The sequence below is a fragment of the Triticum aestivum genome, chromosome 3D (genome assembly GCF_018294505.1).
Source record: "Triticum aestivum cultivar Chinese Spring chromosome 3D, IWGSC CS RefSeq v2.1, whole genome shotgun sequence".
Lineage (NCBI taxonomy): Eukaryota > Viridiplantae > Streptophyta > Magnoliopsida > Poales > Poaceae > Triticum > Triticum aestivum.
The window spans coordinates 43,116,840-43,144,127 of NC_057802.1; the positions used below are offsets into that span (position 1 = coordinate 43,116,840).

General features: G+C 44.8%; 2 protein-coding genes, 1 long non-coding RNA gene and 1 pseudogene across 3 annotated transcripts; 1 reads left to right on the forward strand and 3 right to left on the reverse strand.

Annotated features, from left to right (window-relative positions):
• The first annotated feature begins 6,402 nt into the window (after nt 1-6,402).
• On the forward strand, nt 6,403-10,676 carry LOC123077231 (NADPH-dependent diflavin oxidoreductase 1-like; annotated as a pseudogene).
• LOC123077232 (sphingosine-1-phosphate lyase) lies at nt 10,557-15,310 on the reverse strand. Its single transcript, XM_044499465.1, has 15 exons — nt 14,776-15,310; nt 14,614-14,659; nt 14,178-14,329; nt 13,984-14,043; nt 13,291-13,515; nt 13,045-13,186; nt 12,874-12,924; nt 12,701-12,792; nt 12,315-12,441; nt 12,190-12,205; nt 11,730-11,837; nt 11,583-11,637; nt 11,097-11,243; nt 10,927-11,005; nt 10,557-10,852 (listed from the first exon to the last, which is right to left on the reverse strand). Exons 1-15 carry the CDS (start codon nt 14,970-14,972, stop codon nt 10,730-10,732), a joined length of 1,620 nt encoding a protein of 539 aa, XP_044355400.1. The 5' UTR covers nt 14,973-15,310; the 3' UTR covers nt 10,557-10,729.
• Nucleotides 15,311-18,317: 3,007 nt separating this feature from the next.
• Nucleotides 18,318-19,425, reverse strand: LOC123074025 (uncharacterized). Its single transcript, XR_006435828.1, has 2 exons — nt 19,211-19,425; nt 18,318-18,544 (listed from the first exon to the last, which is right to left on the reverse strand). It is a non-coding gene; the product is annotated as an uncharacterized lncRNA (long non-coding RNA).
• A 2,127-nt stretch (nt 19,426-21,552) lies between these two features.
• LOC123077233 (uncharacterized) lies at nt 21,553-26,116 on the reverse strand. Its single transcript, XM_044499466.1, has 14 exons — nt 25,904-26,116; nt 25,569-25,648; nt 25,365-25,433; nt 25,181-25,262; nt 24,873-24,940; nt 24,545-24,646; nt 23,723-23,812; nt 23,560-23,634; nt 23,423-23,455; nt 23,261-23,341; nt 23,055-23,108; nt 22,904-22,975; nt 22,755-22,829; nt 21,553-22,255 (listed from the first exon to the last, which is right to left on the reverse strand). Exons 1-14 carry the CDS (start codon nt 25,938-25,940, stop codon nt 22,112-22,114), a joined length of 1,062 nt encoding a protein of 353 aa, XP_044355401.1. The 5' UTR covers nt 25,941-26,116; the 3' UTR covers nt 21,553-22,111.
• Between the last annotated feature and the right edge of the window lie 1,172 nt (nt 26,117-27,288).

The window sequence follows — 27,288 nt, forward strand, 5'->3', positions numbered from 1 at the left end:
AGAACTGTCGCGAGTTCCAGAGCTGAACCAGCTCCAAGCAGTCGACCTTGAAGATCACCCGCGAAAAACCCCGAAGCTTGCCGAAGATGACACCATCTCGCAGGGCCAGCGCTTCTGCGATTAGTGGATCTGTGATGTTCTCATGTGGCTTGCTCCAGGCAGCAATGAAGTCGGAGGAGGTTCGTGCAACACCACCCGCCCCGCTTCTGTTTTCAGTCGGAGAGACGCTACCATCCGTGTTGATCTTGATGTAGTCTGGACCCGGTGATCTCCAACCATAGCCAGGTAGAGTTCTGGTATATTCCATCGGTAGCTCTAATAACATTAGGGTTTCCCTAATGCGCTTTAAGGATTGAACCAGCTCCAGACTAATCCTGTCATGTGTTATGTTGTTGCGGGATGTCCATATAGCCCACATAACAGTGATTATCTTAGCCCGGTCCTCCTCCATAAATCGAGAGTCACACAGAATGTCCTTGCACCAAGTGAGGGGGTGGAGTTCAGGTAACTTGACATCCAGCCACGGTCTAGCTTTTTTCCAGAAGCTGCGGGCATGAGAGCACTTGATGAGTGCGTGAAACATGTCCTCATCCGCGCCTTTGCATACTTTGCATCGAGCCTCGGTTGCAATATGTCGGTATTTCAGCGTGGTTTCCACTGGTAGAATAGGGTAGGACTTTGAGCTTCCATAGCCGTGTCCACATCTGTTTATCAGTCTCTGAAGATTCAGTGATCGCCCCTTCCTCTAGAACTTGTTGTTCGTTACGAGTCATTAGAGCACGATACGCGGATTTGACAGAATATGTCCCGGATCTCTCATGAGCCCACGCCCAAAAATCATCACCTCCACCATGTCTGAGTGGTATGTTCAATATTGCATCTGCATCTGGTGGCGTGAAATTTGATCTTACTAACTCCGTTCTCCAACTCCAATTTTCGTGGTCGATTAGGTCGGAAACAGTGTGGATGGTTGCATCTCCAATCTGAACTGACGGACGCATGGATAGTTTCCCGGGCAGCCAGCGGTCAGTCCAAACATTAACAGAAGTGCCATCGCAAATCCGCTTCATTAATCCAGCTTCCAGTGTCGTCCTCCCTACTATGATGCCTCGCCAGGTCGCTGAGGAGTTGTTCGGCACAGTAGCATGCATGAAATCGACAGTTGGGAAGTAGCGGCCCTTGAGAACCCTAGAGCATAAAGAGTCCGGGTCTGTGATGAGCCGCCAACCATGCTTTCCTAACAGTGCGATATTGAACGTTTCCAGATCACGGAAACCCATCCCGCCCTTACACTTTGGGACTGAAAGAGATTTCCAGTCTATCCAGTGCATAGAACGTCTGTCGACGGAGCTGCTCCACCAGTACTTGGCCATCGGCGAGGATATGCTTTTGTAGTTCTTCTTGGCCAGCTTGAAGCAACTCATTGTAAATGTCGGTATAGATTGGGCCACCGACTTTACCAACACCTCTCTTGCTGTGCAGGAAACCAACCGTTCGGTCCCCCCATCCATCTTGGACCTGACTCGTTCACCAATATAATTGAAAGTGCCCGAGGTGATACGCCCTGCCGCGGTAGGCAAACCCAGGTACCTCTCATTGAAAGCCTCGATCGAGATACCTAGAGTTCCTTTCAAAGCTTCTCTGACGGGTTCTGGTGTGTTCGGGCTGAAAAGGATGGAGCTCTTTTCCTTATTCACACATTGTGCCGAGCACTCGCCATAAACCTTCAGAATGTTGTTGAGTCTGATGGCACTCTCCACCTTTGATTGCATGAAAATGAGGCTATCATCCGTGAAAAGCAGGTGATTGATCCATGGAGAATGAACACTAACACGAATCCCTCTGTCCACATAGGCGCCTCCAAACCTATTAAGTAGGGTTGTGAAGCCTTCTGCGCAGAGCAGGAATAGATAAGGTGAAGCAGGGCAGCCTTGCCGCAAACCCCTGGATGGGGTGAAGTATGGCAGAAGCTCTCCGTTCACATGAACAGAAAACCGGACTGATGTGACACACTTCATGATCAGCCGGATGAATGAGACACAGAAACCCAACCTTGACATGATCCCTTCTAGGTAGTGCCATCCTACACGGTCATAAGCCTTCATCATGTCAAGTTTGACTGGGCACACGGAGTTCTTCCCCCTTTTCCTCTTCTTCATTGTGTGTACGCTCTCATATGCAATGAGTACATTATCAGTGATGAGTCGCCCGGGCACAAAAGCGCTCTGCTCCTCACTCACGATATCATCCAGAAAACCCCTTGTTCTGTTAACAATGCACTTGGCTGCAATTTTGTACAGGACAGAGCAAAGGGAAATAGGTCTGTACTGGTTGATGCGTTGTGGGTGCCGTACCTTTGGGATGAGAGTGATTGACGTGTCGTTCATGCCCTCCGGTAGCTCGCCCCCATTCAAGAAACCCAACACCGCCGGGATAATATCATCCTTGAGAAGAGACCAGTGTCTCTGAAAGAATCCCGCAGTAAAGTCATCCACTCTCGGAGCTTTCGACGGCGCCATTTGGAATAAAGCAGTTTTCACATCCTGGGCTGTGTACGGCATGTCGATATGTGCATTCATTTGCTCATTCACGCGGGGTGGCACTAGATTGATCAACTCATCCAGAGAGTTGAAACCTTGAGATGTATATAAGTTTTGGAAAAACTGTTGGACTTTGTTTCTGTCCTCGTCCAAAGTCTGACACATAGAGCCATCCGCACGCATAAGCTTCTCTATCTTATTGATACGTTTTCGCATTGCAGCTTGTGCGTGGAAAAATTTGGTGTTACGATCACCGTGACGCAACCATGGTACCCGAGACCGCTGGCGCATCCAAATTTCCTCCTGGCGAAGTACCTCTTTCAGTTTCTTGACGGTGGCCTTCTCTTCGTCAGTTGGACCCCTACCAGTAGCCCTGCTCCTTAATTTGTCCAACTTGGCCCGGAGCTTCCTTACAGTGGCTATTAGACTGCCAAACTCCTTTGCACCCCATGCTAAGAGCGAGTTTTGCATGGTATTGAGTGCTTGTAAAACTCCCGCCAAGCCATGCTGCCCCGATCCTTTTTGCCAGCTATTCATTACCATTTGGTCATAATCTGCATGGGTTTGCCAAACCTCTTTGTACCGGAACTGTTTGACCCCTCATGCGTAATGCTCATTGTCATGTGTCCTCAGTTCTGTTAGAACGAAACAATGGTCAGATTCGGTGGTGCTAATGTGCTTCACTCTTGAGTGTCTGAATCGATGCATTAGGTCTGGACTTCCAAAAGCTCTGTCCAACCTAGCTCTGATGTTATCGCCGCCCAATTGGCCATTATCCCATGTGTACTCAGTACCCGTCCATCCCAGGTCCTGAAACAAGCACTCATCAATGGCATCCCGGAACGCTCGCATCTGCCATTCAGGCCTAGCAGCGCGTGAGAAGTGTTCCGAGGCATACAATGTCTCGTTGAAGTCTCCAACGCACAGCCATGCCGAGTGTGGGATTGCGTTTAGTGTGCGGAGAAACCTCCAACTGTGGTGACGGTCGGACACTTTGGGGGCGCCATAAAAACCCGTGAACCGAAAGGGGTCTTCGCTCAGATCGCTTTTCTGCACCATAACATCGATATGGCCAGAACTATAGCTCTTAAGATCAACAATAAGATCGGTTGACCAGAACAAGCCAATACCTCCACTTAAGCCAGCACTTCCCACGGCAAAACATCCTGCGAAGCCTAGGGTAGCTTGCAGATTCTCTACACTTTTTGCTGGAATTTTCGTCTCCATCAAGAAGAGGAGACCGGGCCCTTCCTGCTTCACAACAGTGCGAAGCTCTCGAACTGTGGCATCTCATTGCGACTGGCAGGGCTGCCGTGCAGCCTCTGCCGATTGCCCCGAGCTAACCGGGGTGGGTTTCTTCTTTTTTGGGATTCTTTCTCTATCCTCATCAGCTGACTGATCGGAAACATCTCCTCCCTTGCTATGTGCGACTTGGGTCTGATCTGTAGCATTGAAGGCCTCATTAGACAGCAAGGGCAATTCCACCCTTCTGTAAACCTGCTTGTTAATTTGCGCCCCCCCTTTCTTTTGTTCTGATGCTTGTTCTTTACAGGCGAGGTCACCTCGGTACCTTTATCCGCAGCAGTACTGGAGTTTCTTGTCTCGGCCTTGTTGCTCGGATTGGAGTTATGCCCCCTAGACATGTTCTCACCAGAGCTGGGCTTTTTGCGCTCGTCCGACGCGCGGAGTCCTCTCCCAAAAAGTAAATCACCATTAGCATCTCTGGCTCCTGGTGTCAGACAGTGCAGGTCAGAGTGGCCCAAACAACCACAAGAGAAGCAAAAGTGCGGTATGTTCTCATACTGGATTTCATAGGGATCCGTACTCTTCCTCCTAGTTGATTCAATCAGAATCCAGCGTCTCAGTGGCTTGCTAACATCCAATGTGACTCTGGCTCTCAAGAATCCATTAGCATGGTCGAAGCACACGTCAATTACTGCTCATCAATATGTTTTGTTATCGCAGCACAGCACTTGTCATTACACAGGTTGAAGGGTTTTCGCCCGGCCGCTCGCGGGAGCGGACGAGCGAGCGGGTCGTAAGACAATGGATAATTGTAAGCGTTTTCGTGTACTAGCATTCGAATTGTTTTCTCGCGTATAGGAATCTACCGGCTAAACACCGCCCGTGCGTTGCACAGAGCAATTCTTATCGCACTGGAAGAAACACCGGCGTTCTACTAATGAAATAGACATTTCTTTCACTAACATGGAGATAATCATTGTTCATTTGGAGACCATTTTTTTAGGAAAACTTTCAATCTATTCATCTTCAATTATGGTAGTACAACGAACACTAAAAGTAATAAAAATTACATCCAGATCCGTAGACCACCTAGCGACGACTACATGCACTGAAGCGAGCCAAAGGCGCGCCGCTGTTATCGCCCCTCCCTCGCCGGAGCCGGGCAAACCATATATGAGGCCATAGTTCAAACGAGATGACCTTCCGGTTTTCTGTAACATGCCTCACATCTCTCTTTAATTGCAAATTTTCAAATTTTTGTTGATAGCTTATCAAGCTGACCGCTTGATGTCTCTCACATCTCTCTAGTGAACAGACTTTCAGTTTCCTTCCTCACCAGGAGTATTTTCCATAATCTTTATTTTGTCAAGTCTGTCAAATGAAGGCTTGGTTTGTTTGGCGTATGGCCAGTTAGTTCTTGAGATTAAGAATCTTTTTGGTAGTAGGGAGTTTTCTTCTCAGAAAATTAGTCGTACTCAAAATAGAGTTGCCAATCGGTTGACCAATTATAGCCGGTCTGAGCGAGCTACTTCTGTGTGGCTTGGCTCGGTTCCACCTTGTATTGACGACTTGTGGCCTCTTGACTGTAACTCTATGAACTTGCAATAAAACTCCCTTTACCCCGCAAAAAAAAATTGCTCGTGCGTTGCAATGGGGACAAATACATTCTAGGAGCATTGCCAACTTTTTTCTACTGATAAATCACTGTTCTTCTTATATAGTTTCCATACTATTGAAAGCTACAAGAGTAGGGTGTATTATTTTACATGACTATCATAGCCCTAGAGTATTGCTTGTAAATAGTTGCATCAGTGAGCATTCATGCATCATATGTAAATTTGTGAAACTGGAATTGAGGAATTTTTAAAGACTAAAAAATTTAAATAAAAGAAGGGCGAAGAACCCTGGAAACCTCATTCTTTGTTCCCAAGATGACCTTATGAAATGTTTGAGAATTTTAGCAAGAGCTATATACCAAGCCAAAATTTAGTATATTTTTAAGGAACTGTTTTGGGACTTTGAATTTAAACCAATAACTATTTGAATTTGAGTTATATTCATATAATTAGAATTTAATTTCAAACAACTCTTAAATAATTTATGCATGTTTGGATAATTCCATTGTGCAACATAAAAATATTCAGGGGAATTTTGTCATTGGTTTTGAATTTTTTTTATTTGAAATCAGTGGCAAAAGAAATAAATAAAGATAAACCAAAACCGGAAATAAAAAGGAAAGAGAAACTTACCTGGCGCGGCCCAGTTGGCGCTTGCTTCGTCGCCGTCGCTTCCGTGATCACATTCCTGCGGCATGGCTTCCCATCGATGTCTTTGAGCGGGCGCGGTGACGGTGGCGGTGGGCGGCTGGGGCAGGAGACGGTGGTTTTTTTTTTTTTTTTGAGAACCGAGATGGTGGTTATCGAGTTTTTTTTTTGAGAAATATGGTGGTTATCTCTTTTTTTAGGATCAAATACGGTGGTTATCGAGTTGAATCGACCAGTGCGAGAGGGCCAGGGCCCAATATCAATCCAGGCCAGTGCGAGAGGGCCAGGGCCCAATATCAATCCAGGCAAGTGCGAGAGGGCCAGGGCCCAATATCAATCCAGGCCAGTTCGAGAGGGCCAGGGCCCAGGCCCAAAGAGAAACAATCGACGACCCACGCCGACCGTGTCATGGCGCCGTCGCCGCAGCACCCGCCGCCGCCGCCGGCGAGCGGCGGCCGACTCCTCGTGCTCTATGCATCGCAGACCGGCCACGCCGAGGAAGCCGCCGGACGCGTGGGCCGGGAGGCCGAGCGCGGCGGCTGCCCGGCCGTCCACGTCCTCTCCATGGACATCTTCGACCCTGTAAGCAAGCAAGCTCCGTGCCCTACAAAATACTTCCCTTCCACCCGCGGCCGGCCGGTCATTCGAACTCCTTCCGATTGATTGTTGTGCAGAGCCGCTTGCCGGGAGAAAGGTTTGTGGTCTTCGTCGTGTCCACCGCCGGGCAGGGCGACCCCCCGGACTCCATGAAGGTGGTAGAGTGACATTGTCGAGATGCAGTTCCTCTGCTCGCAAGGTTCTTTTGATTCTGGTCTGCTAATTGAGATTTTGCTGGTGATAGGGGTTCTGGAGATACCTTCTGAAGAAAAACCTTGATGCCCAGTGGCTGCAAGGGTTCCGTTACGCCATGTTTGGGCTCGGGGATTCAGGCTACCAGTACTACAATGTTAGTATACTGGCTATGATTTCTTAGCTTGCTGCTGCGCTGTGTGTTGATACAATGATGCTAGTGTTGCATGCACTGCCGTTTGCCGCAATTAAGCTCCGTAAAAGGCTTTCACAGCTTGGTGCAACAAAACCGATCATAGGGATATGCTTGGGAAATGACCAAGACTCTTCAGGGTACGCTGTTAGCATCTGTCGCTTGTATTTGCTATCGTTGCTGTTCATTTGCATGTTTTTGAGAAGTCAAATTCCATATTTGTCATGCCTATCGAAATCCCAGGGATTATTTTTCTTCTTGTTGGAAAGCAATTCCTCGTAGTTACCAAGTGATTCCTTTTCTTTTTGCTGTATACCAGATATGAAAAAGCTCTAGGTCCTTGGCTGCTGTCTTTGTGGAAATCACTGAATCGAACAAATCCGTCACTTTTACCAAGAATACCCGACATAATTAATCCTAATCTGAATAATTTGGGGGATGCAAAGGTCGAAGTCATATATTACTCTTCTGATGATACTCCACAAGACTCCATTCTTTCAGGTCTGAGGTCTCAATGGTGCTAATTTTAGCAGTAAACATGTAAGCTGTTGTGTAATATCTCTTCTAAAGATCATATCTGTCATCTATTCACCAGACTCCAAGAAATTAATTGGGAGGGCGCGCTCAATGCACCCTGCTCTAAAGTTCCATAATGATGGAGAGCCAGAATACATGTTAAAGATGGTACGTTATGTATGATGTCAAATGTTTAATACTTTAAATCATCTTTTCACTTTATTCTTATCACTCGTTTATCGTTTGGTTACATCTGGTTCAGATGGTACAGGAGTTCTAAATATGAGTATACATTTATCTCTAGGGAATCTTTTCTAATTACGTATAAAATATTACTCTACGTTTTGTGTTAGGTTACTGAATGTAGAATTTGCTCCTGAGAAATTTCCATCTGAGAGTACTCAAGAAATTCATGATTAGTTGACTTAAAGGATCATGTCCCCAAAAAGCCCTGCATATCTGCAATCACCAACAGTAACACCACTTAAATGGTTTGGCTCATTTGTATAAGTCAACTTTGTGTCACCTGTAATTTGTTTGGCTATTTTGAGCTGACCTTACACTAATTTTTTTTACGGATATGCCTGAGTAGATTTAGTGTTGACTGGTGACTTGTTCTGGGAATTTTGCCACTGACTATTCATGACCAAGCTCATCTTGCAGTTATGTGCCATGCATGTGATGCTGCTTTGCTGAGTTGGTTCAGTTAGCATGGCCAGATATTTATCATGCTCACAGAAAGTCTAGCCTTAAATTATGAATTAACGAATAATAGCTGGGCTAGTGGGCTGTAACGGTTCTTTCTAGGGACTGCTCCTGTTTTGTGACTAGATTGAAAATGTAGCCATTATGTCGCAGTTTAGTAGATTCGTCTTTAAATGCTTAGTTCATGTTGCCGCTGACGCTGCTAACCTTTTTAGGTAACAAATCAGCGCTTGACTAAGAAGGATCCTGAGAGAGATGTGCGCCATTTTGAATTGGAAGACCCATCTTCTGTATGTTCTTTCTTCAATATGATGATGTTAGCTTGCAGTCATCTTGTTAACACATGAATAAATTGAAAGATTCTATTTTTTTCATGTTAGGCGGTCCATTATCAAGTCGGTGATGCTTTAGAAATTCTACCAAGTCAGAATCCGTCAGCTGTTAATGCTTTCATCAAACGCTGTAACTTGGATCCAGATTGCTACATATCGGTACAGGGCTTTGTTTTGTTATATCTTGTTGATGTAGTTTCTTGTACCTTTGTGTTTTCGTCCGCCACTGAGGCAACTTCCATTAGTATCTCAACACGTTTCCTTTCCACGGTGTCTGTCTGCACATTGTTTGTTGCAAAATTAAATACAACTGCGCCTTGACCAGGCCGCTTTAGTAGTGAGTTATTCATCATGGTTTGAACAATACATCCTTTTTTTTTTCCTTTCTCGAACCTATGGTTCTTGAGTTTAGCCATAAAAAGGGGGGAGGCTAGAGGAAGCTATGCTTTCTTATATCTTCTCAATCAACCATCTAGTTGCAGTTATTGACCTAACTAAAGCACAGACTATTTATTTATTTTTGTGCCCAGATACGAGCAAAGGGAGGGGATGAAGTTTCCAAAAGTTCACCTGTGAATGGCTTGATGGATCGCATCAAGTTAAAAGACCTTTGTTGCTTTGACAATGGATGTTGCATCAGCTTCCCCTGGGCGATATTTCTATGAGGCAAGAGCAGTTACCCTGGATGTTTCATCTCATACACCTCTTTTCTAGTTTGACATCTTATCGGTGCGACTGATATGCTGATATCCCGATATTTGTTTGTAGATCATGAGCTATTTTGCAACAGCTCAACATGAAAAGGAAAGGCTTCATTGTTTTGCAACAACTGAAGATGAAAAGGAGAGGCTTCAGAAGAAAAGGCTTCAGAAGGAAAGGCTTGAGGAGTTTGCTTCTCCGGAAGGAAGAGATGGCCTTTACCAGTACAATCACAAGGAGGGTCGAACTGTTCTAGAAGTAAGTGTTGTCTTTACTGAAGATCTCCTTTACAACGTCCATGCGGTACTTAGGATGTGAAAGTTATATGGCAATATGGAATTTATTTTTCATGGCTGAACAGTGAGATATGCTTTGTAAGGTATTGGAGGAATTTCCCTGGGTGCACATGCCTTTTGAATGGTTGGTGCAATTGACACCACCATTGAAGAAAAGAGCATTTTCGATATCGTCATCCCCATTAGCACATCCAAACCAGATACACTTGACTGTTAGTGTTGTGTCATGGCTTGCTACTCCTTTCAGGAGAAAGCATGGTCTCTGCTCCACATGGCTGGCAGGACTCGATCCAAATGAAGGTATGCATTGCTTCTTACAGTTACTCTGCTGCTGCTGCCGTAACAAATGTATACTCTTGCTTTTAACTTGATCACCTCGCGAAAGAAAAACCATAAACCCTCGTCGTGCTTACGTGCAGAAACTCTTGTACCATGCTGGATACACCAAGGATCCCTGCCTCCTCCAGATCCGTCGACTCCTCTCGTTCTTATTGGACCAGGAACAGGATGCGCGCCATTCCGAGCATTTGTGGAGGAGAGGGCTGCGCAGAGGGCAAGAGAACCCACAGCTCCAATCCTATTCTTCTTCGGCTGTAGAAATGAAGACGATGATTTTCTATACAGGGACTTTTGGTCACACCATGCCCAGGACAACAGAGTGCTGTCCCTGAAAGAGGGTGGCGGTTTCTTTGCCGCCTTCTCCAGGGATCAACCTGAGAAGGTGTATGTGCAACACAAGATCAGGGAGCAGAGAGCAAGGGTGTTGAACATGTTATGCGCTGGTGCCGCAATATACGTCGCGGGGTCTTCTACCAAAATGCCTGCTGATGTTAGAGCTGCGCTGGAAGAACTTGTCCGCGAAAAGGGCGGCGACGCTGGATGGCTGAGGAAACTGGAAAGGGCTGGTAAATATAACATCGAAACTTGGTCATAATTGCGATTGTCAGAGAGAGCAAGGAAGTAGTATATAGGAGCAATAGGCTGAAAATGTAACTTTATTGCAACCAATGTAACTGATACATAGATACATGTCTATATTGGAGGCCTTGTGTGCCTTCAGTTTTGCAGCCAAACCAAATATAGAAGATCACACAACACTGTCACTGCGGCTTGTACGTATACATGTTACAGAGAGATAACCAATCAATGGTTAGCAAGAGCTGTCCATGAACTCCACAAGCAACTCCTTGACCGTGCCTCTGTCCGGCATCTTCCCAGCGGCGCCATAGATGGGAGCCATCCCCCCACTGATAGGCCCTGGATTCGCTTTCACCTGCAACCAACACCAATATAGTCAATGCTTGTGCTTTCTCTAGGAACCAGCAAAAGGTCATATTGATCACTCACTGTGTTCACGGAATCCTCGAGGTCCTTGAGGAATTCCTCATAGATAGCCGTGTGTTGAAGCGTCACGCAGATGTGCAGACTGAAGAACCAAATAGCACTGTCAGGATTGGCACTGGTACGTGGAAAACACAGCTGGTTTCTTGGATGAAATCGGGTTAATTTGGATTTACCTGTTGGGTCTCTGAAGAGCATTGAGGTGCCATCCTTTCGATGACATTATGTCATTCACCTCAAATATGTCGACTGCGTCCGACCCAAAGGCCACGACGGTCATGTCTGGCTTCCCAATCACAAATAAACCTGAGATGTCATCAATTCTGCACAAACAATTACACTGTTAGTCTAGCTACAAGATTAGAGAATTACTATAAGGATTCAGACATTGTCATTCCACATTTACGAGGACATCTGGTATAAAAACATTAATTTGACATTTGACTATTAGTTCAGAACAGGTGCGAATGATACAACATACATATTTTATGTATGGTCAGTCAGAATATATTAATCTCCAAATGACCATCAGATCACAACTTTTATTGCGAAAATGCTAGATTTTTTTTTTTTGCAAAACACTAGTGCTGTCAGTCTCTATACAGATCTGTTTATACTTTATAGTAGGCTTTCAAGCACGATAATCAAACAGTTTTCTTTACCCTTTTTGTATCTTCTTTGAGACTTCCATGATTTTCCCAGTACTTTCCAAATAACCTGGAAAACAAGCACCAGGTCCAGGATACATCAGGAATGCTGTTCTAATACAGAATTACCACCACTCTGATATATTTAAATAAAGTTGTTACCATTCAATCCAAGAGACATCATCGCAGCCCAAGCTCCTGCGACTAGTCCACCTGGCCTGCTTCCAGCCATAGTAGGGGAAATATAGAGCCCACCAGTCCATTCAGTCACTGAGCAAACAAGGAAAAGTAACACACTATATTAGTTTTGTAATATTTGTTAACTGGGCTATGTAAACATAAGCAAACATTAGCAGACACGTGAACAATTACATGCATGAGTAGTATACAGCTGTGTGCCACCATTACCAGAGGCCACTACTATACAGCTCAGGTCTATATATTAGAGAAAGGGAGTGCCAACAAGAAAAATCTTCTTCACTATGTTTCAACAATTGACTGGAATGTTACAAAATGTTTTTGTTTTTTACTGATTTCACAAGGTAAATTACGGTGTCCAGTTAGTAAATGTTGAAGTCAGGATCTGATTGTGTTGTATAATTCAAAGAAGATGGAGACTTACCAGCAACAAATTGGTGCTGAATTTGATGCAAATATCAAAGATGACGGCGCCAATCACAAAAGAGGGAGAAAATGTTAGAAAATTGCACAGCAAACTGAAGATAAATATTCCATGCTTATTTCTACCTTTCTAATTTCATGATTCCTGTATAGGACAGTACTGGTGCCTTTTGGGGCTAGCCCATACTTATGAACATCTGTTGAGATCGACGTAACACCTTTGACAGAAAAATCAAAAGGAGGAATTGGATACCTGCATGTTGCAAAGGACAAGTAGGTATAACATTAATGCTGACAGCAAGATTCAGAAAGTGGATAGCACATCCATTGAAAGTTGTAGCACAATATAGTTGACAAAATACAAAATAGTGTAAGTACGTATCATTAAATGTTCTAAAGAATTTCTTCAAAGTTGGCACATGTATTACTACTGCTGACAACGAGTCAGGGCACAATTAGAGAACATTAGATAACTGGAACAATATTTATTATTATATGAGAAGAGTAAGTACCCAAGCTTATGGGCGAAAGGCAATACAAAGCCACCAAGGCATAGATCAACATGCAAGCAAATGCCATATTGTGAAGCCAACTCCCCAAGTTCCTGAAATATTTTGAGTTATAAAGCAACCACCAAACTTGCTGATGCAACAGCGCAAGAAGTACGACTAATGCTAATATTTACCTCGATGGGGTCAATTAAACCGTGGGGAAATCCTGGTGCAGATCCAACCATCTGGACAATAGAAGTTTGTTAAAAGGCATCAATACACATAGACAGACAACACATTTGAGCTGCAAGCAAGACAGTAAGGTACATACTAGTCTCACGAATCTCAGGTGAATGGATGCTTACCATTATGGTGTTTCCATTTATGCACCGTTTGAATCCTTTTACATCTGCAAGAAATTCTTTATTCACAGGTACACGCCGCACTTTAATATTGAAATATTGGGCAGCTTTGTCATAGGCAGAATGAGCTGATTCAGCAATAATCCTGTATAATAAACTTTTGTTACCATGGAGACAAGGAAATTGCTATGCGTTCCAAAGCAAAAAGGTATGGGTTGATAAACCAAATAAAATGCATCACTGTCTCACATTTCAGGCTTTGTGATTCCCTTCTTTGACTGCATATAATCGCGTGATGTTTTGACGGCCAACAATATGCTTTCAGTTCCGCCTGACGTCATATTGCCACAAATTTGTCCACCAGACGCTTTTTCTTTGCTGCCAAGCAAAGCAGCTGTCATTGCAACTACTTCAGCCTCTAACTGTGCCACACTCTTGAATACATCCTGATGCAGTGGATTTGTGTGTGAAAACCTGAAAACATGAAGAAAAGTTTATGCATCATTCATTTGGAAGTCGTCATTAGAGAACGTACTACGAGTCTGAAGGTTAGGTATATAATGCAAGGCCTATTCACACGCAACTTGAAACATTTAATTATGAAGAAGAAAATCCCAAATTCGCTATCCCTATTATTGATCATGGAAGTAGATACTTCACTGACTAATCTTTCAGATAGTCTATAGTCATATTATTTGGAGCTTCTTTACTGATCTTGCTTCATACAGGTAGCATGTAAATTTTAAGAAAGTGCCCCCTGAAAAACAAATATGACATTTTTTTTACATAAGCTAGAGTCATCGCCTATCATTATGAAAAAAAAGGCGGAATCGCCTATTATTGGCTACATTTTCTATGTGAGGTGGAAAGTGATACAAAGCATATGTATAAATACAGTTCATATCAGGAGTAGCCAGGATATATTAAAATCTCAGGCCTTACATAGAGTAGGCCTTGTTTATAAGTGAAAAATGGCCTTCAGACTCGCTCCCAGCGATATAACTGCAAGGAACCGAGAGCAGAGTTAGACACGCTTATTTGACATGAAACAAAAAATGTGAAAACACTAGAGTAGAATTCAAAATTCTAAGAACACGAAGCAATTCAAGTTCATCATGTCATCGAGGTGCACGTACACAGTGCCGGAGCATTTGCCCTGCCATCTCACATCCTTGTCTTTGAGCGCCTGGAGCTCGCCTATGACTCCGTCGGGATCCCCGACGGCGGGCAGCTCGGTTCGCAGGTTCTTCTTGGCGGATGCACTGCCTGACTGCAACTGCTCAACAACCTGCAGCACAAATGGCGCACGATGATAAGCAAAAGCGGTTGGTCACCGATGTCAGCATGGATGGGTATGGCGTGCACGGCAGCAGCTGACTATGAGATGCGTGTGCTGTCTGCCTGTTTCCAACAGTGCAAGAAGATATTGTCTTGCTTATCCAAGATTCTTTCTGAATTATGTCGAAATCTTTTCTTGCTTATTATCCACCCAAGATTGCTTGTTCGATTGCTGCTGGTTGGGTTGGGATGGGATGGGCGGATGGCTAATCGGTGGTGGTGGTGATTGGTTACCTTGCTCTTCTCGGCGGCGATGTACCCGCTGACCCCCGGCACCAACCTGCAGGCGGAGCAAGAGCAGATTAGATTAGATTGGATAGATGAACTGAAGTAGCTATAGTTGAGTAGCGCTGAATAGGATGAAGGCGAGAAAGATAAGCGAGAAGAGAGAAGTACTTGACGGTGGCCATGGCGAGGGTGATGAGGACGGTGCGGAGGCCGCGGTCGGCGACGTCGGCGGCGGCGGCGTGGACGGCGCGCGCGGCGAGGAGCGCGAGCAGCGGCGCGGCGACGAGGAGGAGCGGCTCCTGCCCCGCCAGCCGGTCATTGGCCGCGGCCCGCAGGCGCTGCGCCAGCTCGGCGGCCGCCTCCATGGCAACTTCAAGCCGGATCCCAAGCTCGCTCGCTCGCGGTTCTTGGTGTGGTTGGTGGACGGGATTGAATTGTTATATACTACTACCACTAGTACTGGCACTACTACTACTAGGCAGAGGAAGGGGGTGACAAAGAGGAGGGACGACGATGATGGCCCGAGGAGCTGACCTTGTGAGATTCTGGACTGAGATTGAGGAAGATGATCCGGGTCACCGGGTCAGCGTATATAAACAGGGGAAGAGTGCATGATAATCCAGCTTTTTGCAATGAAAACTTGACATAAATCTTGTTATAATTCTTGCGTTTTATTACTGCGTGCCATGTATGGTCAAGCGATCCGTGCTGTGGCCTGCGAGGGCAATCAATGCCGTCGATTTCTAGACGCTTTGATTTGCTTTGCTTCCTGAGGCGGGCAAGCTTCGTCTTCTGGTCTAGTCTTCTTCTGGAAGCCTTCTGTTTGTGGTGCTCTGTTTTTTTGTCTTTGGCTGGCCGGAGACGGACGGAAGACCCAACAGAGAGAGAGAGGCGCCACGTCCCTCTCTATCTCTCTCTCCCGGTCAACAAAGGTATGCGTTGCTTGCCTACTTACAAAACAAAAAATGTGGCGGAACTGAAACAGGAGGTGTCACCGGAGTCTAGCCCTTTCATTTTTACAAAAAATCAACCGCAAACCCCGTGTAATATCCAGGATCACAAACCTCCTACTCTAGGAGTGCGGCGTTCCTGCTCCCGAGCTCATCTGCACCCGCCCTGACGAAAAAAAAATCAAAACAAATACTAACAAAATTCAAAAAAAAGGATTTTTTTGAATTTTTTTAATATTTATTTTGAATTTTTTTTCGGACCGGGTGCACACGAGCCTGGGCACCGAATTGGGTTTTCGCTAGTAAGCGGTGTATTCCGAGATTTACTTTGACCAATATTTAGACCAATCATGTATAACGTGTCTGTTATAATGAAATGAGTTTCCGATGGTAGGATTTTTATAGCAGACATCTCATATTGTTCATCTAACCGATGATGATCAACATAAGTATCAAATCAAAATATGTAATAGGCCATGTATATCCCGATAGAGGGAGTATACATTATCCTTCACAAAATTAACCACACGGCTAAATGACAGTGTGCGTGATTCGTCTCTTGTTCCCGTGGGCCTCATCCATCGGATCTCGTCGTAACAGTGCTACTTTTTTTTTTGTTATCGATTCGAGTCCACATATATCGGTAAAACCTCCCATGCTTATGGTTTTATGTTACTATTGCTCTAGATTTATGTCGTGTTGTAATTTCCTCTTCGAAAGGAAGTGCTCTCTTCCTGCTTGTGTGTATAATGCAAGGGAACTTTTTTTCCTTGATAAAGAGAATAAATTAATGTCGAGAGCATATCAATTACATCAAGCCTCTACAACAACACAAATATCAAGAGATTGTCAAGACATCACGAGAATGCACATACAAAAAAAAGTAGAGACAAACAGTTGTAGCAAACATCAACCATCAATCATCATGCAATATCTTCAACAAGGGAATGTCGCGTGAACGTTGTCATTCCTAGGTTCAACTGATGAAGGTTGGACCTAGAGTTTTAACCCTGAAACTCGAGACCCTACTCAAAGAGCCCCACCTATTCAAAGAGTATATCATATATATTGCTTTGTCGGAGCAGGGGGCCTTCGATCCTGCTCAGTTGTTGGGTATATAATATCAGCCCACCCCATAACTTGAAGCCTACAACTCAATTAGTTTTCCATGCTACCACCACATGTCGATCCTCCATCGCACAACCGTATTCGCACATAGTTCTGTCGTGGACCTATCCACACTACTGGAATCATGTATGTGCAACACATGATGTCGAATAGTGCCTAGGGGCGCCTTCCATCAAGGCCGATGGAGCCCAACATAACGGGCATGGAGCACTGGTCCCATGACGCCAAGAATCTTGCCCGCCCACGTAGAGCTAATTTAAGGCAAGCCGCGTGGGGCATTGCGGACACGAGCCAAAACCGTACATCGAGCGGAAGTAGAGTCATCAGATATGCCTTTGCAGAATCCTTCCAGGGCTCTGTGAAACTCCATCCACTACACCGAGCAAGGGACGGCCAAATACAGGAGCACGCCCAGAGGCTAAAACCCGCCAACTGTGCACCCTGTTAGATTCGATTAGCAGGTTGGGGCCGCATCACTAGGAGCAATATAGTTGTTCGTGAGCATGATCGAAGATGGCCGCATCCGGACAAAACCATTACGCAAGGTCATAAATTCTCTCCGCCATCAGAAGACGGGGACTAGAGAGCACTAAGACAAAATCGAGCTCTGGAAACAGTTTTGGTACATGGGCCTCTGGCGGCTCCTCGTTCTATCTCCAAGCATGTGTCGCTGATACTCGGCATAGCGGAGGTAGTTTCGAAACCACCAGCAATGATATCCCACAGCAAGCGGTTTTGGTTGACAGACCTCTTCCAATGCTAGGATGTCCAGAGGCGGTTGTTTCGATGGAAGTGCCTCCTACACACTAACATTACAGGTGGTTGTTTCGATGGAAGTGCCTCCTATACACTAATATTACAGGCGGGTTCCTTAATAGAACTGTTCGTACCTCACTTTTATTTTCATTTTGTTTTATTACATTTTAGCAGCATACCAAATACGCATTCATGGTATTTTCATAATGTACAAGCACATTTTCATCTCATAATTGCATTGCATTTCACAACTAGATTCATATATGTTCAAATGTCTAGGGGACAACATATGCAATAAAGTGCTCAAAGTTATAATGTGTATAGGACTCTAGGGGCATGTATGCAACAAAGTGCTAAAAAGAGAGAAGACGAGTTTTTTTTTCTTTTGTCATTTATAGGAGTTGTACCATTGGTGGAGGCGACGCGTCTTATTGGTTCCGTCATTGAAGACGGCCGCATCTGAATGGACAAAGCTGTTACACAAGGTCACATCTTATCGGCTGCCGTACATGAACGGAGCTATGGTGTGCTTATGGGGGGTTGTGGCGGAGGTATATGTGCTTATGGGTATGGGGGGTTGTGCCCCCCCCCCCTTGCATGTCTTAGGAAAACGTGTGAACGAATTATTTTTCGAAAGGTTAGATGAGAAAACAAAAAGTATTTGGCCCCTTAAGTCCACATATTTTATCATTTGCCCCCCTGAACTTCCTCTCTAGCTCGCATGAGTGGATATATAGGAAAGGATTCCAAATCCGCCGAATGGCTCGTATGATCGTGAGCATTCACAAAAGGCCACTGATAGGTGCCGGTGCGCCGGCCGAAATTTCGACCGGTCGCACCGCGCACATACGATTTGACTATTTTAGTCCCGTCTGATTGAAGTGGTGAGATAAAAAGTTGTCCGGGCCGTTCCTTTCTTTGCTCATGTACGCACGTCGCGTCGCTTGTCCCATGTGCATCAGCGCCATGCCGTGCATGTTGCATGTTGTTATGTGTGTGGAGCCCACCCAAATGATGCTACACTTCTCACTGCTATCTACACAGGGAGTCTGCACTTGTTTTTAGAGTGTATCACCTATGTCGGCAGAACTTCACAACAAAACCTACAAATCAAAGCAAAAAAAAATGTAGCATTGTAGCATAAACCAAAAAACAAAAACCATGAAAGCAAAATTGGTGTATGTTCCAACATATCTCCCATATTTCTACAACTGAAAAAGCACTCATGTAGCATTCCATCAAGAAACAATAACAATTTCTTGGGAGTAGATTCCTAGCTTGTTTACAAACAATAATCACCAAATACTTTCAGAAAGTAACTTGGTTGAAGCCAGTGGCGGTGCCAGGATTCAAACCTTGTGATGTCAAGATTTACAAAAAAAAAGAGTAAAAAGAGCATACGTTTTTACAAACATATTTTTGGTAACAATCCTTTGCGCTTCTGCATATTTTGATAGGTATGCATAATAGCATTGTGCTAATAGATTGGATTACATTGGTTTCAACATAAGTACGATAAGACAATGATACAAGAAATCATCGCCCCATTTATTCCACAAATCATATTAGGTATATTTTATTATGTGGAAAATGTTATCCCAACTGTCACCATCGCAGCCGGCAAAATCACTGATAGCTTCACCAATATACTAGAGGAAAATTGGTATTACTGAAAACGACATATCAAATTCTTAATAAAGAACAACCTCTTAATTTCTAATATTGGTCGTGAGAGAAGAAATTAGGAAGAGAAGGAAGATAGGACTTACAAATGAAAGGAGAAGGGCATGTCTTGGTGTTGGATTTGATATCATCGTGCCATGGGCATCACGTCGCCCGCGGCTCGCCGGAGGCGAACTGACGATGAACAGTGCATCACATCGCAGTCGCTGGAGATCGACGTGCAGTTCGAAGATTGCATCTAAATTTTAGTGGTATTTTGGAGAGGCTTTTACACGGGAAGCAGAAAACTGAAAAGGTGGAGAAGTTTGAACTGTAGAAGGAGAAATCACGGGATTTCAGGGATCAACCGATCAGGGAAGTTATTAGGATTGCTTTCTTTCTTTTTCCCAGCCAAATGTTACCCCAAAGGCCCGAACATATGACAAGTGGGCCTTTGTATTCAGTTTTCAGAATTTGCTTGTTCAGCGGTGGCCGCTGGTTGAAGCACCCCTGGTGCGCCGCTGGCGGCCTCACTGTCGACGCTCGCTGCACGGGTTGCATGAACGATAGTAGCGAGCCAACGCCATTTAATGGATGTAGCAAAAAACCTCGCCGGTCGTAGCAAAAAAACAATGACGGTTGCAGCAAAAATCATCGCCGCCGTCGTCCCGGGTCAAATCTTCGCCATGAATGGATGTAGCAAAAAACCTCTCTGGTAGTAGCAAAAAACAATTACGGGGGCAACAAAAATCATGGTCGCCGCCGTCCCTGGTCGCATCTCCATCATGAATGGATGAAGCAAAAAACATCGCCGGTAGTAGCAAAAAACAATTATGGGTGCAACAAAAATCACCGTCCCGGGTTGCGTCACCGCCATGAACGAATGTAGCAAAAAAAAAACTTCGTCGTTAGTAGCAAAAAACAATTACAGGTGCAGCAAAAATCCTCATCGCCGCCGTCCCTGGTCGCATCTCCGCCATGAATGGATATAGCAAAACAACCTCGCCGATAGTAGCAAAAAACAATTACGGTCCAGAAAAAATTATCCTCGCCGCCGTCTCTGGTCGCATCTCTGCCATAAAATGAATGTAACAAATTTTCTCACCGATTGTAACAACTGACGACGATTGCAGCAAAAGGCCGTCGGCCGTAGCTCCGACTTGAATGGATGTAGCAAAAAAATCGCTGGTTCCAGCACGCGGCCGCCACGGTCGCAGCTCGCCGGACGACGCATCGGAGGACTGAGAGAAAAAAATAGCAGCCATGATGGGCCAAGGGCATGTAGGAGGCTGAGGAGGAAAATCCAACAACGCAAACAAATGAATCTGTAGACGTGTTAGCCATAGAATCGCTGGGCGATCCAGCGGTACGCCAGCGACCGGCCGGCACATAACGTTTCCCTTCACAAAATGCTTAAATTTGATTTTTGAGACATGGTATCATGTGATGTCTTCCCCCGAAGGCACGAGAAGGTCGCTCACAAACAGTGACACCACCACGTACAAGTACAACATTCCGTTGGCGTTAAGCGTGACATACATCGAGCGGCATGTTAACATGGTTTCAGTTGACAGCATGCTAATTAAGCAGCTTGATTTTTATTATTCGCAGTGGCATGGTTGGGTATCATTCCTCAGCCACGGCGGCGACGATCCCGCGGTACACGGCAGGCTCAACGACGGCCGCCGCCGGAGTAAGATTTACCAGCACCTTCGCCGGCGCCACTAGCTGCCTGGCCTGCTCCCTGGGCCGCCGACTTCACGGCGGCTCCCGCGCCCTCAGCAGCGGTGGCGGCGCCTGTCCCGGCTCCTTCGGCCGCTTTGCCGAACTCGCTGCCGGCACCCTGGCCGTCGGCAGTCATCACGACCGCCATGCTGACCATCACCAGCAGCAGCGCCACCAGGGCAACCCCCTTCTTCCCCATGCTCCCTCTTTCTTACTCCCGCTAAAATGATCTATCTTTCTATCGATCGATCGATGAAGCATACATAATATCCAACGACGGAGGTCTATTTATAGCAAGCCCAGCTGCGCCTCAGGCCTCACTTCTCGTTTCCAGATAATAGTACATTGTAGCTACAATAATGGATATGGACCAGCGTATCTTGATAACACGACCTAATTCCATCACTAAACTAGTGCTCCTTCCAACCAAATATTATTATTCTTATTTGTCTCTCTTCTAGGCTTCTAGCTGCTGCTACACGTACAGCGTCCATTCATGTGGTTATTAATTACTACACCCATCACAAACCAATGAGAACAATCGATGGTGATCTGGGCAAGCATAGGGATCAAACATCCTGCTCTGTTAGATGAAGTTGAGATGCTCAGGCAATAGGCGTCTTCTTTCACTACTACCTTGTACAGGAAGAGAAGCTTCTTGCAAGTGTGCACACACAATTAAAAAAAAACAGTACCATCAGCAACACATCAGGTGCACAGACGATGACAGGCTAAAGCAGTTTGATTTTATTCATGATGCAAATTAAATGGTGGTAGAGCAGCACCACCAGAACTCTTTTCTTTTATCAGACACATTCTTGCTTGCCCATGCTTACTACAGGAGCGATCCCCCGCTGCATGACTCGCTAGACTCGAACCAGACACTGTTTTCATCCGCATCTTCCAGATGCAGCTACATGTAATATCCAGTGATATCGAGATCAGAAACCCCGTTTACATCATCCTTGCTTCGCCAAAATTAACCACGCGAGTAAATGACAGTGTACGTAACGCATCTCTTGCCATCATATCACCGGCCCCTCGTATCTCCACCATACATATTTTGCTTTCTACAAAAATTCGTCTGGCAAAGCAAATTCCCCTTCCTTTGCCGGCTGCCATGTTTTTCTACTACCTTACCTGCCCTGCATATCTAGCTAGATGGATAGATAGATAAATGTTACAAGTAAAAAAAAAAGGTTACTGGGATGTCGTCTGTCTTTTGGCACAAACCACAGCAAGGCAGTGCCATATGTAGTATATCATCTTCGTTCGCCTGTCCCTCAACTGGCGAAACCCCGCAGGAAACCAAACCGGCTCGAACTCGAAACAGGTCTCTTGAGGGTTGCTGCTGTGCTTGAAGTGTCCTTTGGCGCCTCAGGGGTAGGCACTCCTTCCTTCATCGAAGTTGCCCGGTTGATCACAGCCTAGAGATTAAACAGCAAGAGCTTCAGTTGCATTCGGTTTGGATTTAACCAAGGTACTCTATGTTGTAATTACTAAAAATAGCTGGTAGAATCGTACAAACATATCCTATCTACAAATAGATAGTCCAAGCTACCATGTCAAAAAGATGGCGGTGCCGGGGGCAAAGTTCCACAACATATAATACATCCACAAAGTACATTTTTCTTAAAGTTATTCTTTTCTACAGCCCGTACAAGCTGTCACTCAAAGAGTGACATGTTTTTATTAAAAAAATCACCACATTCTGATTAACATGGAAGAGCAAACTAGAGTTAGCAGACCAAAATTAGGTTCAAAATGTAATGCTATAGATATCCAATATTCACGACTAGTACTTTCAGGCAGCGTGTCAAATCACTGTGTACAACAATCATTAGGCAGATCGCACCATCTTCAAGTAGAAAGTATCAACAGACCATAAGAAGCCCTAAAGAACAAAATGCCAAGAGATGCTCTTACCCTTTTAGGTATTGATGTAGTTCCAGCTAGCATACTCAGTCCTGATGCTGATATGGCTGTAGACGAACGCAAAACCTATATAAAATTAAAATATTAGACACAATAGACCAGGCCAAATGTGTTGTAAAAAATATTAAATTAAAACTGACCTTAGGTGGATCTGCTCTAGGTGATTGAGCTAGAGGAGACACGGGTTCTGAACCTGACGGCAAAGAAGCAGTCTGTAGTAAGAAAGAGAAAAAGGTTAGCCTGTGAAGATCAAAACTATATTGAAACTGGAAAAAGGGTGAAGGAAGTTACCCTAGTAATTCCTTCTGAAGACTCGATAGCAGGGAGAGGAGTTGATGCTGTGACCTGAAAAATGATTTTGTTTACGAGATTAGGATTCACAGAGAACACGACATTCGAACCAACAGGCCTCATGCCATAGACGCGTCATGAAAATGGCCACAATAAAATAAGCACGCTATAGGGAATAATGTATGAGATATATTCACAGGACTTGCCTTAAGAGCATCGGCTTTCGGACTCCGATCCAATCTTTTAGTGAACTCACATAACTCATGTATTCCTCGTGTTGTGTGATCCTAAGATATTTCAGTCAAAAAGGGTTAGCAACACATAATCTCTATAGAAAAACAAACTGTGGGCTAGGAATTTCTACTTACTTGAGTATATGCAAGGCGTCCAAGCTTTGTCTCCTGCAGAAGAGTAAGAGATTATTCGAACTGGTTGTATTGAACACAAAGACACAAGTATGTCCAGTGCAAGCCTGAAAGGTTACAGGTACTACTCCACTACTTACCAGAGTGCGGACAACATGGTGAACTGATTGTATTTCCTCCTGAAAGGCACTTAGATCTCCATGTATCACTGTAACCTGTGAAATACGTATTATTTTTGCATCAGTATCTTTTAAAATACACTAAAGGCTGGAAACAACAAATATGCGGGCAAGTTCCTCAAACCTCTTTCCCTGTGGCTTCAATAATTTCGTGGCATTCATCTAGACTACAATCGACTCGGTCGATCCTTCCAGCCAAATGCTTTTTTGAAGCCTGATATCAGCAGAATGAAAACAAATATAGTTTTCGTTAAAACAAAATATAGTCAGCACAAATGAAGCTAACATATAAAACAATGTTAGAAATATATGAGACCTATCCAAACATCATTTCCGTTTGTGTGCTTTTTTCCTCTTCTGAATGCATACAAGCACCAAGTAGAATTATAAAAAAAAAAACTATGTGCAGATACATAAACCGTAAATGTGCGTCTACATGATGTGGCATAACAAAAACAGGTCAGCAACAATGTAAGAAAAATGTTTAGCCATATAATAAAAAAATGGATGTACAAAATTGAATGTGTTTAGCGGTTTTAACTGAGCAACCTCTGACGTGGTGTATTTCAAACTTTAATGTACCAGTTCTAATAGAGATTGGCATAGTGCAAGTCCTAAACTTCATCTACTCCCTCCGATTCATATTACTTGTCTTAGATTTGTCCAGATATGGATGTATCTAAAAAGTGTCTGGATACATCCGTATCTAGACAAATCTAAGACAAGTAATATGGATCGGAGGGAGTAATAGAGATTGGCATAGTGCAAGTCCTAAACTTCATCAAGACGTCACAGACTGCATACTTAGGTGAATCTTATAATACAACTTTACTATAATACTAATACATTTGTAGTGACAGCACTATGGCATCCTTGCACCCGTCAACTGGAAATGTCATGCAGTTTGATAACAACATTCCAGTGAATATAGGAAGAAGAAACTTACATGAACACTTTCTGAAACCTGATCCAATTGTTTACCAACTACGTTGCAGGCATCAGCCAAGCCACGCTTGGTGACAAACATCATATCAGAAATTTTCCATCCCTGTAAATTAGCGAGTTAGCTTCAAGAGAAGTGCCAATGGTGAACTTCAAACATCAGAGTAGGAACAGGATGAGCTCAGGTTGCAATCTCAGACCACTACACTATAAGAATCTAAAATGACAAGAAAGAAAAGTAGCCCTTGTAGGACAGTGTAACATAACTTTATTGTGTAATTTGTTAACATATATTATCCTTGCACCAAGTTGACAGGGAGATAAATGTTTACCTTCCATCTTATGTATAAATAGCCAATGGCTCCAACAGCAATAAAAGTTAAACCATAAGCACCAGCACCTGCAAGAGAATGGTTTTGCTTCAGCCGATATAAAAAAAAAATATGATACCAATTCAATTCGGTTCCTTGCAAGTTAAATTGAAGTGACAAACAGCACATAATGAGTATATTCTCTGATAGCTCTGGTTCACATAGGTGGAGGCTACATGGCACATCGCATAGAAGGCGAAGAAGACATGGTTACTTGAGCCACGGACACACGTGATTTGGGTATGAAAGAGAGGAAGCAGGCAGCAAACCTGGTCCGCCATTGACGTTGATAATCTGCGGGCATTGGGCCTCACGGGACAATGCTTGGAGCTGATCCCTGAGATAGTTGACCTGAAACGCGAGGTCGATCGACCGGTCAGGTTAGCGTCTGTGTTGCATACAGCAAGCAAGCATATTTGGTGATATTATGATAAAGAGGCGGATGAAGAAGACCTGAGACAACAAGAGGTCGTTCTGCGGCGAGGTGTTGGACGAGCCTTCCTTCTTGTCCTGCTTCATGAACTGGATGGCACAAAGAGGGGAGGGGGTGAGATGGTGAATATAACAGAACAGAACAGAACAGAACGGAACGGGGGATCCTCATCCAATCAACACAGGCAATGGCCATGGATGGATGGATGAATACGATTACGGCACCTTGAAGGAGAAGGAGAGCACGTCCCTGAGGTCCGGAAGCTTGCTGCCGTCTCCGCCGGTGACCATGGTTCCGATGATCCCTGCAGGCATACATACAAGCAGACACCACTCCGTCAGCTGCCTGCCTAGCTTAGCAACACGGGGAGCGCGCGGGCGCGAGCGAGCGGAATCGGCACGGAGCAATCGGCTCACGGGGCGTCACCGGGAGGGAGGGGGCGGGGATTCGCGGGAAGCTAAATCGATGCGGCCCGGCACGCGGGACGGGGAAGGGGGAACAATCGATGGCGCGGGGGGTGGAGGAGAGGGGACGGGGGAAGGATGGGGGGCGGGGTGACCTGAGCCGATGACGATGGCGATCTTGCCGAGCACCATGGCGGCGGGATCGAGGCGCCGGCCGGGTGGCTGGCGGGTAGGAGGGCCACGGCGACGACGAGGACCAGGAAGAAGCTAGGGTTATTCGGGGTCGCTCCACTCCGCCTTCCGTCCTCCCCCTCTCTCTCTCTTGTTTTATTTTTATTTTTGTTTTGGGTTTTGTTTTTGTCTTTCTTTCTTTCGCAAGGGGAGAAGAGGGGTGGAGATGCTGCGGGAGGGGAGATTCGAAGCCAGACGACGCGCTCGCGCGGGCCGGGCTGGGCCGGGCCTGGGGGGAAAGGATGGGTCGCCAAATGGTCACCTTGGATCGAATGGACGGATGGGCCCAAATAAAATAAAATCATGCGCTCAAACAAAAATCGTTAACCGAGTATTGCAGTTCTTGGCCAGTATGGTGAACAGTAAAATCAGGAAAAAAATAAAAAGTAACTCTTAAAAAATCTGTTTTTTGCGATAAACGTTGATAAATTTTTACTAACATATAAATTTTGGTGATGAAAAAAATATCTGTCGAGTTCTGGGAAAAAAAACCCAATAGGGCATTTTTTTAGGCATTTGGGAAACATCAAAAAACAATTGACCAGACCTCCATGAATGTTTTCTCATCACTAATCTTTGCACATGGTAAAATATTCAACAATGTTTGTCACAAAAAATATTTTTTTATTAGGTTTCCCTTTTTTAAAAATTAACTATTCACAAGGGTGAATATGCACCCGAAAGCAGAACATCACTTCCCCTTCTTTGCTTCTTTTTTTAAACAAACCTACACATATACAGTACTGCTACTCCGATCTGATTTATTCGCTTTTAATCCATAAAAAAGAATCATAGCAAGTGTTAGTGTCGAAAGAAACTCCTACCAAGATTATATATGGATGTGCAGGAAGGTGTTGCCGCCCTGAGGCGGCGCTCCAACCCGCAACCTAGCTCGAATCTCATATGGAAATGCCCGGTTCCACCTAAAGTTCCAATTAAGTGAAAAGTTCCTTCAAGTGCCCCCGACACACAATAGAATTTATCTAACTCGTGTGATCTATGTGGTCTAGAGAGCAAGAACACCTTCTTTCATGCTTTCATTGGACGGCCTCTGGCCCGCACACTTTGGCAGGCCATGTGGAGTTTGGGATCTCCCGAACACTTGAGCTTTTTCATGCTAAATGTGTGGGAATGGATTTTCCACGCCTAGCATGAATCGAATAGTGATATGGTGCATGAGAAGCCCACCCCTTCAATTATAGGATCGAGAAGATTCCTTGCGAGCTACTCCCTCCGTTCCAAAATACTTGTGGTTTTAGTTCAATTACTCAACTCGCTCCTCCCCATTCGGCAGCATCCGGATGCTGGC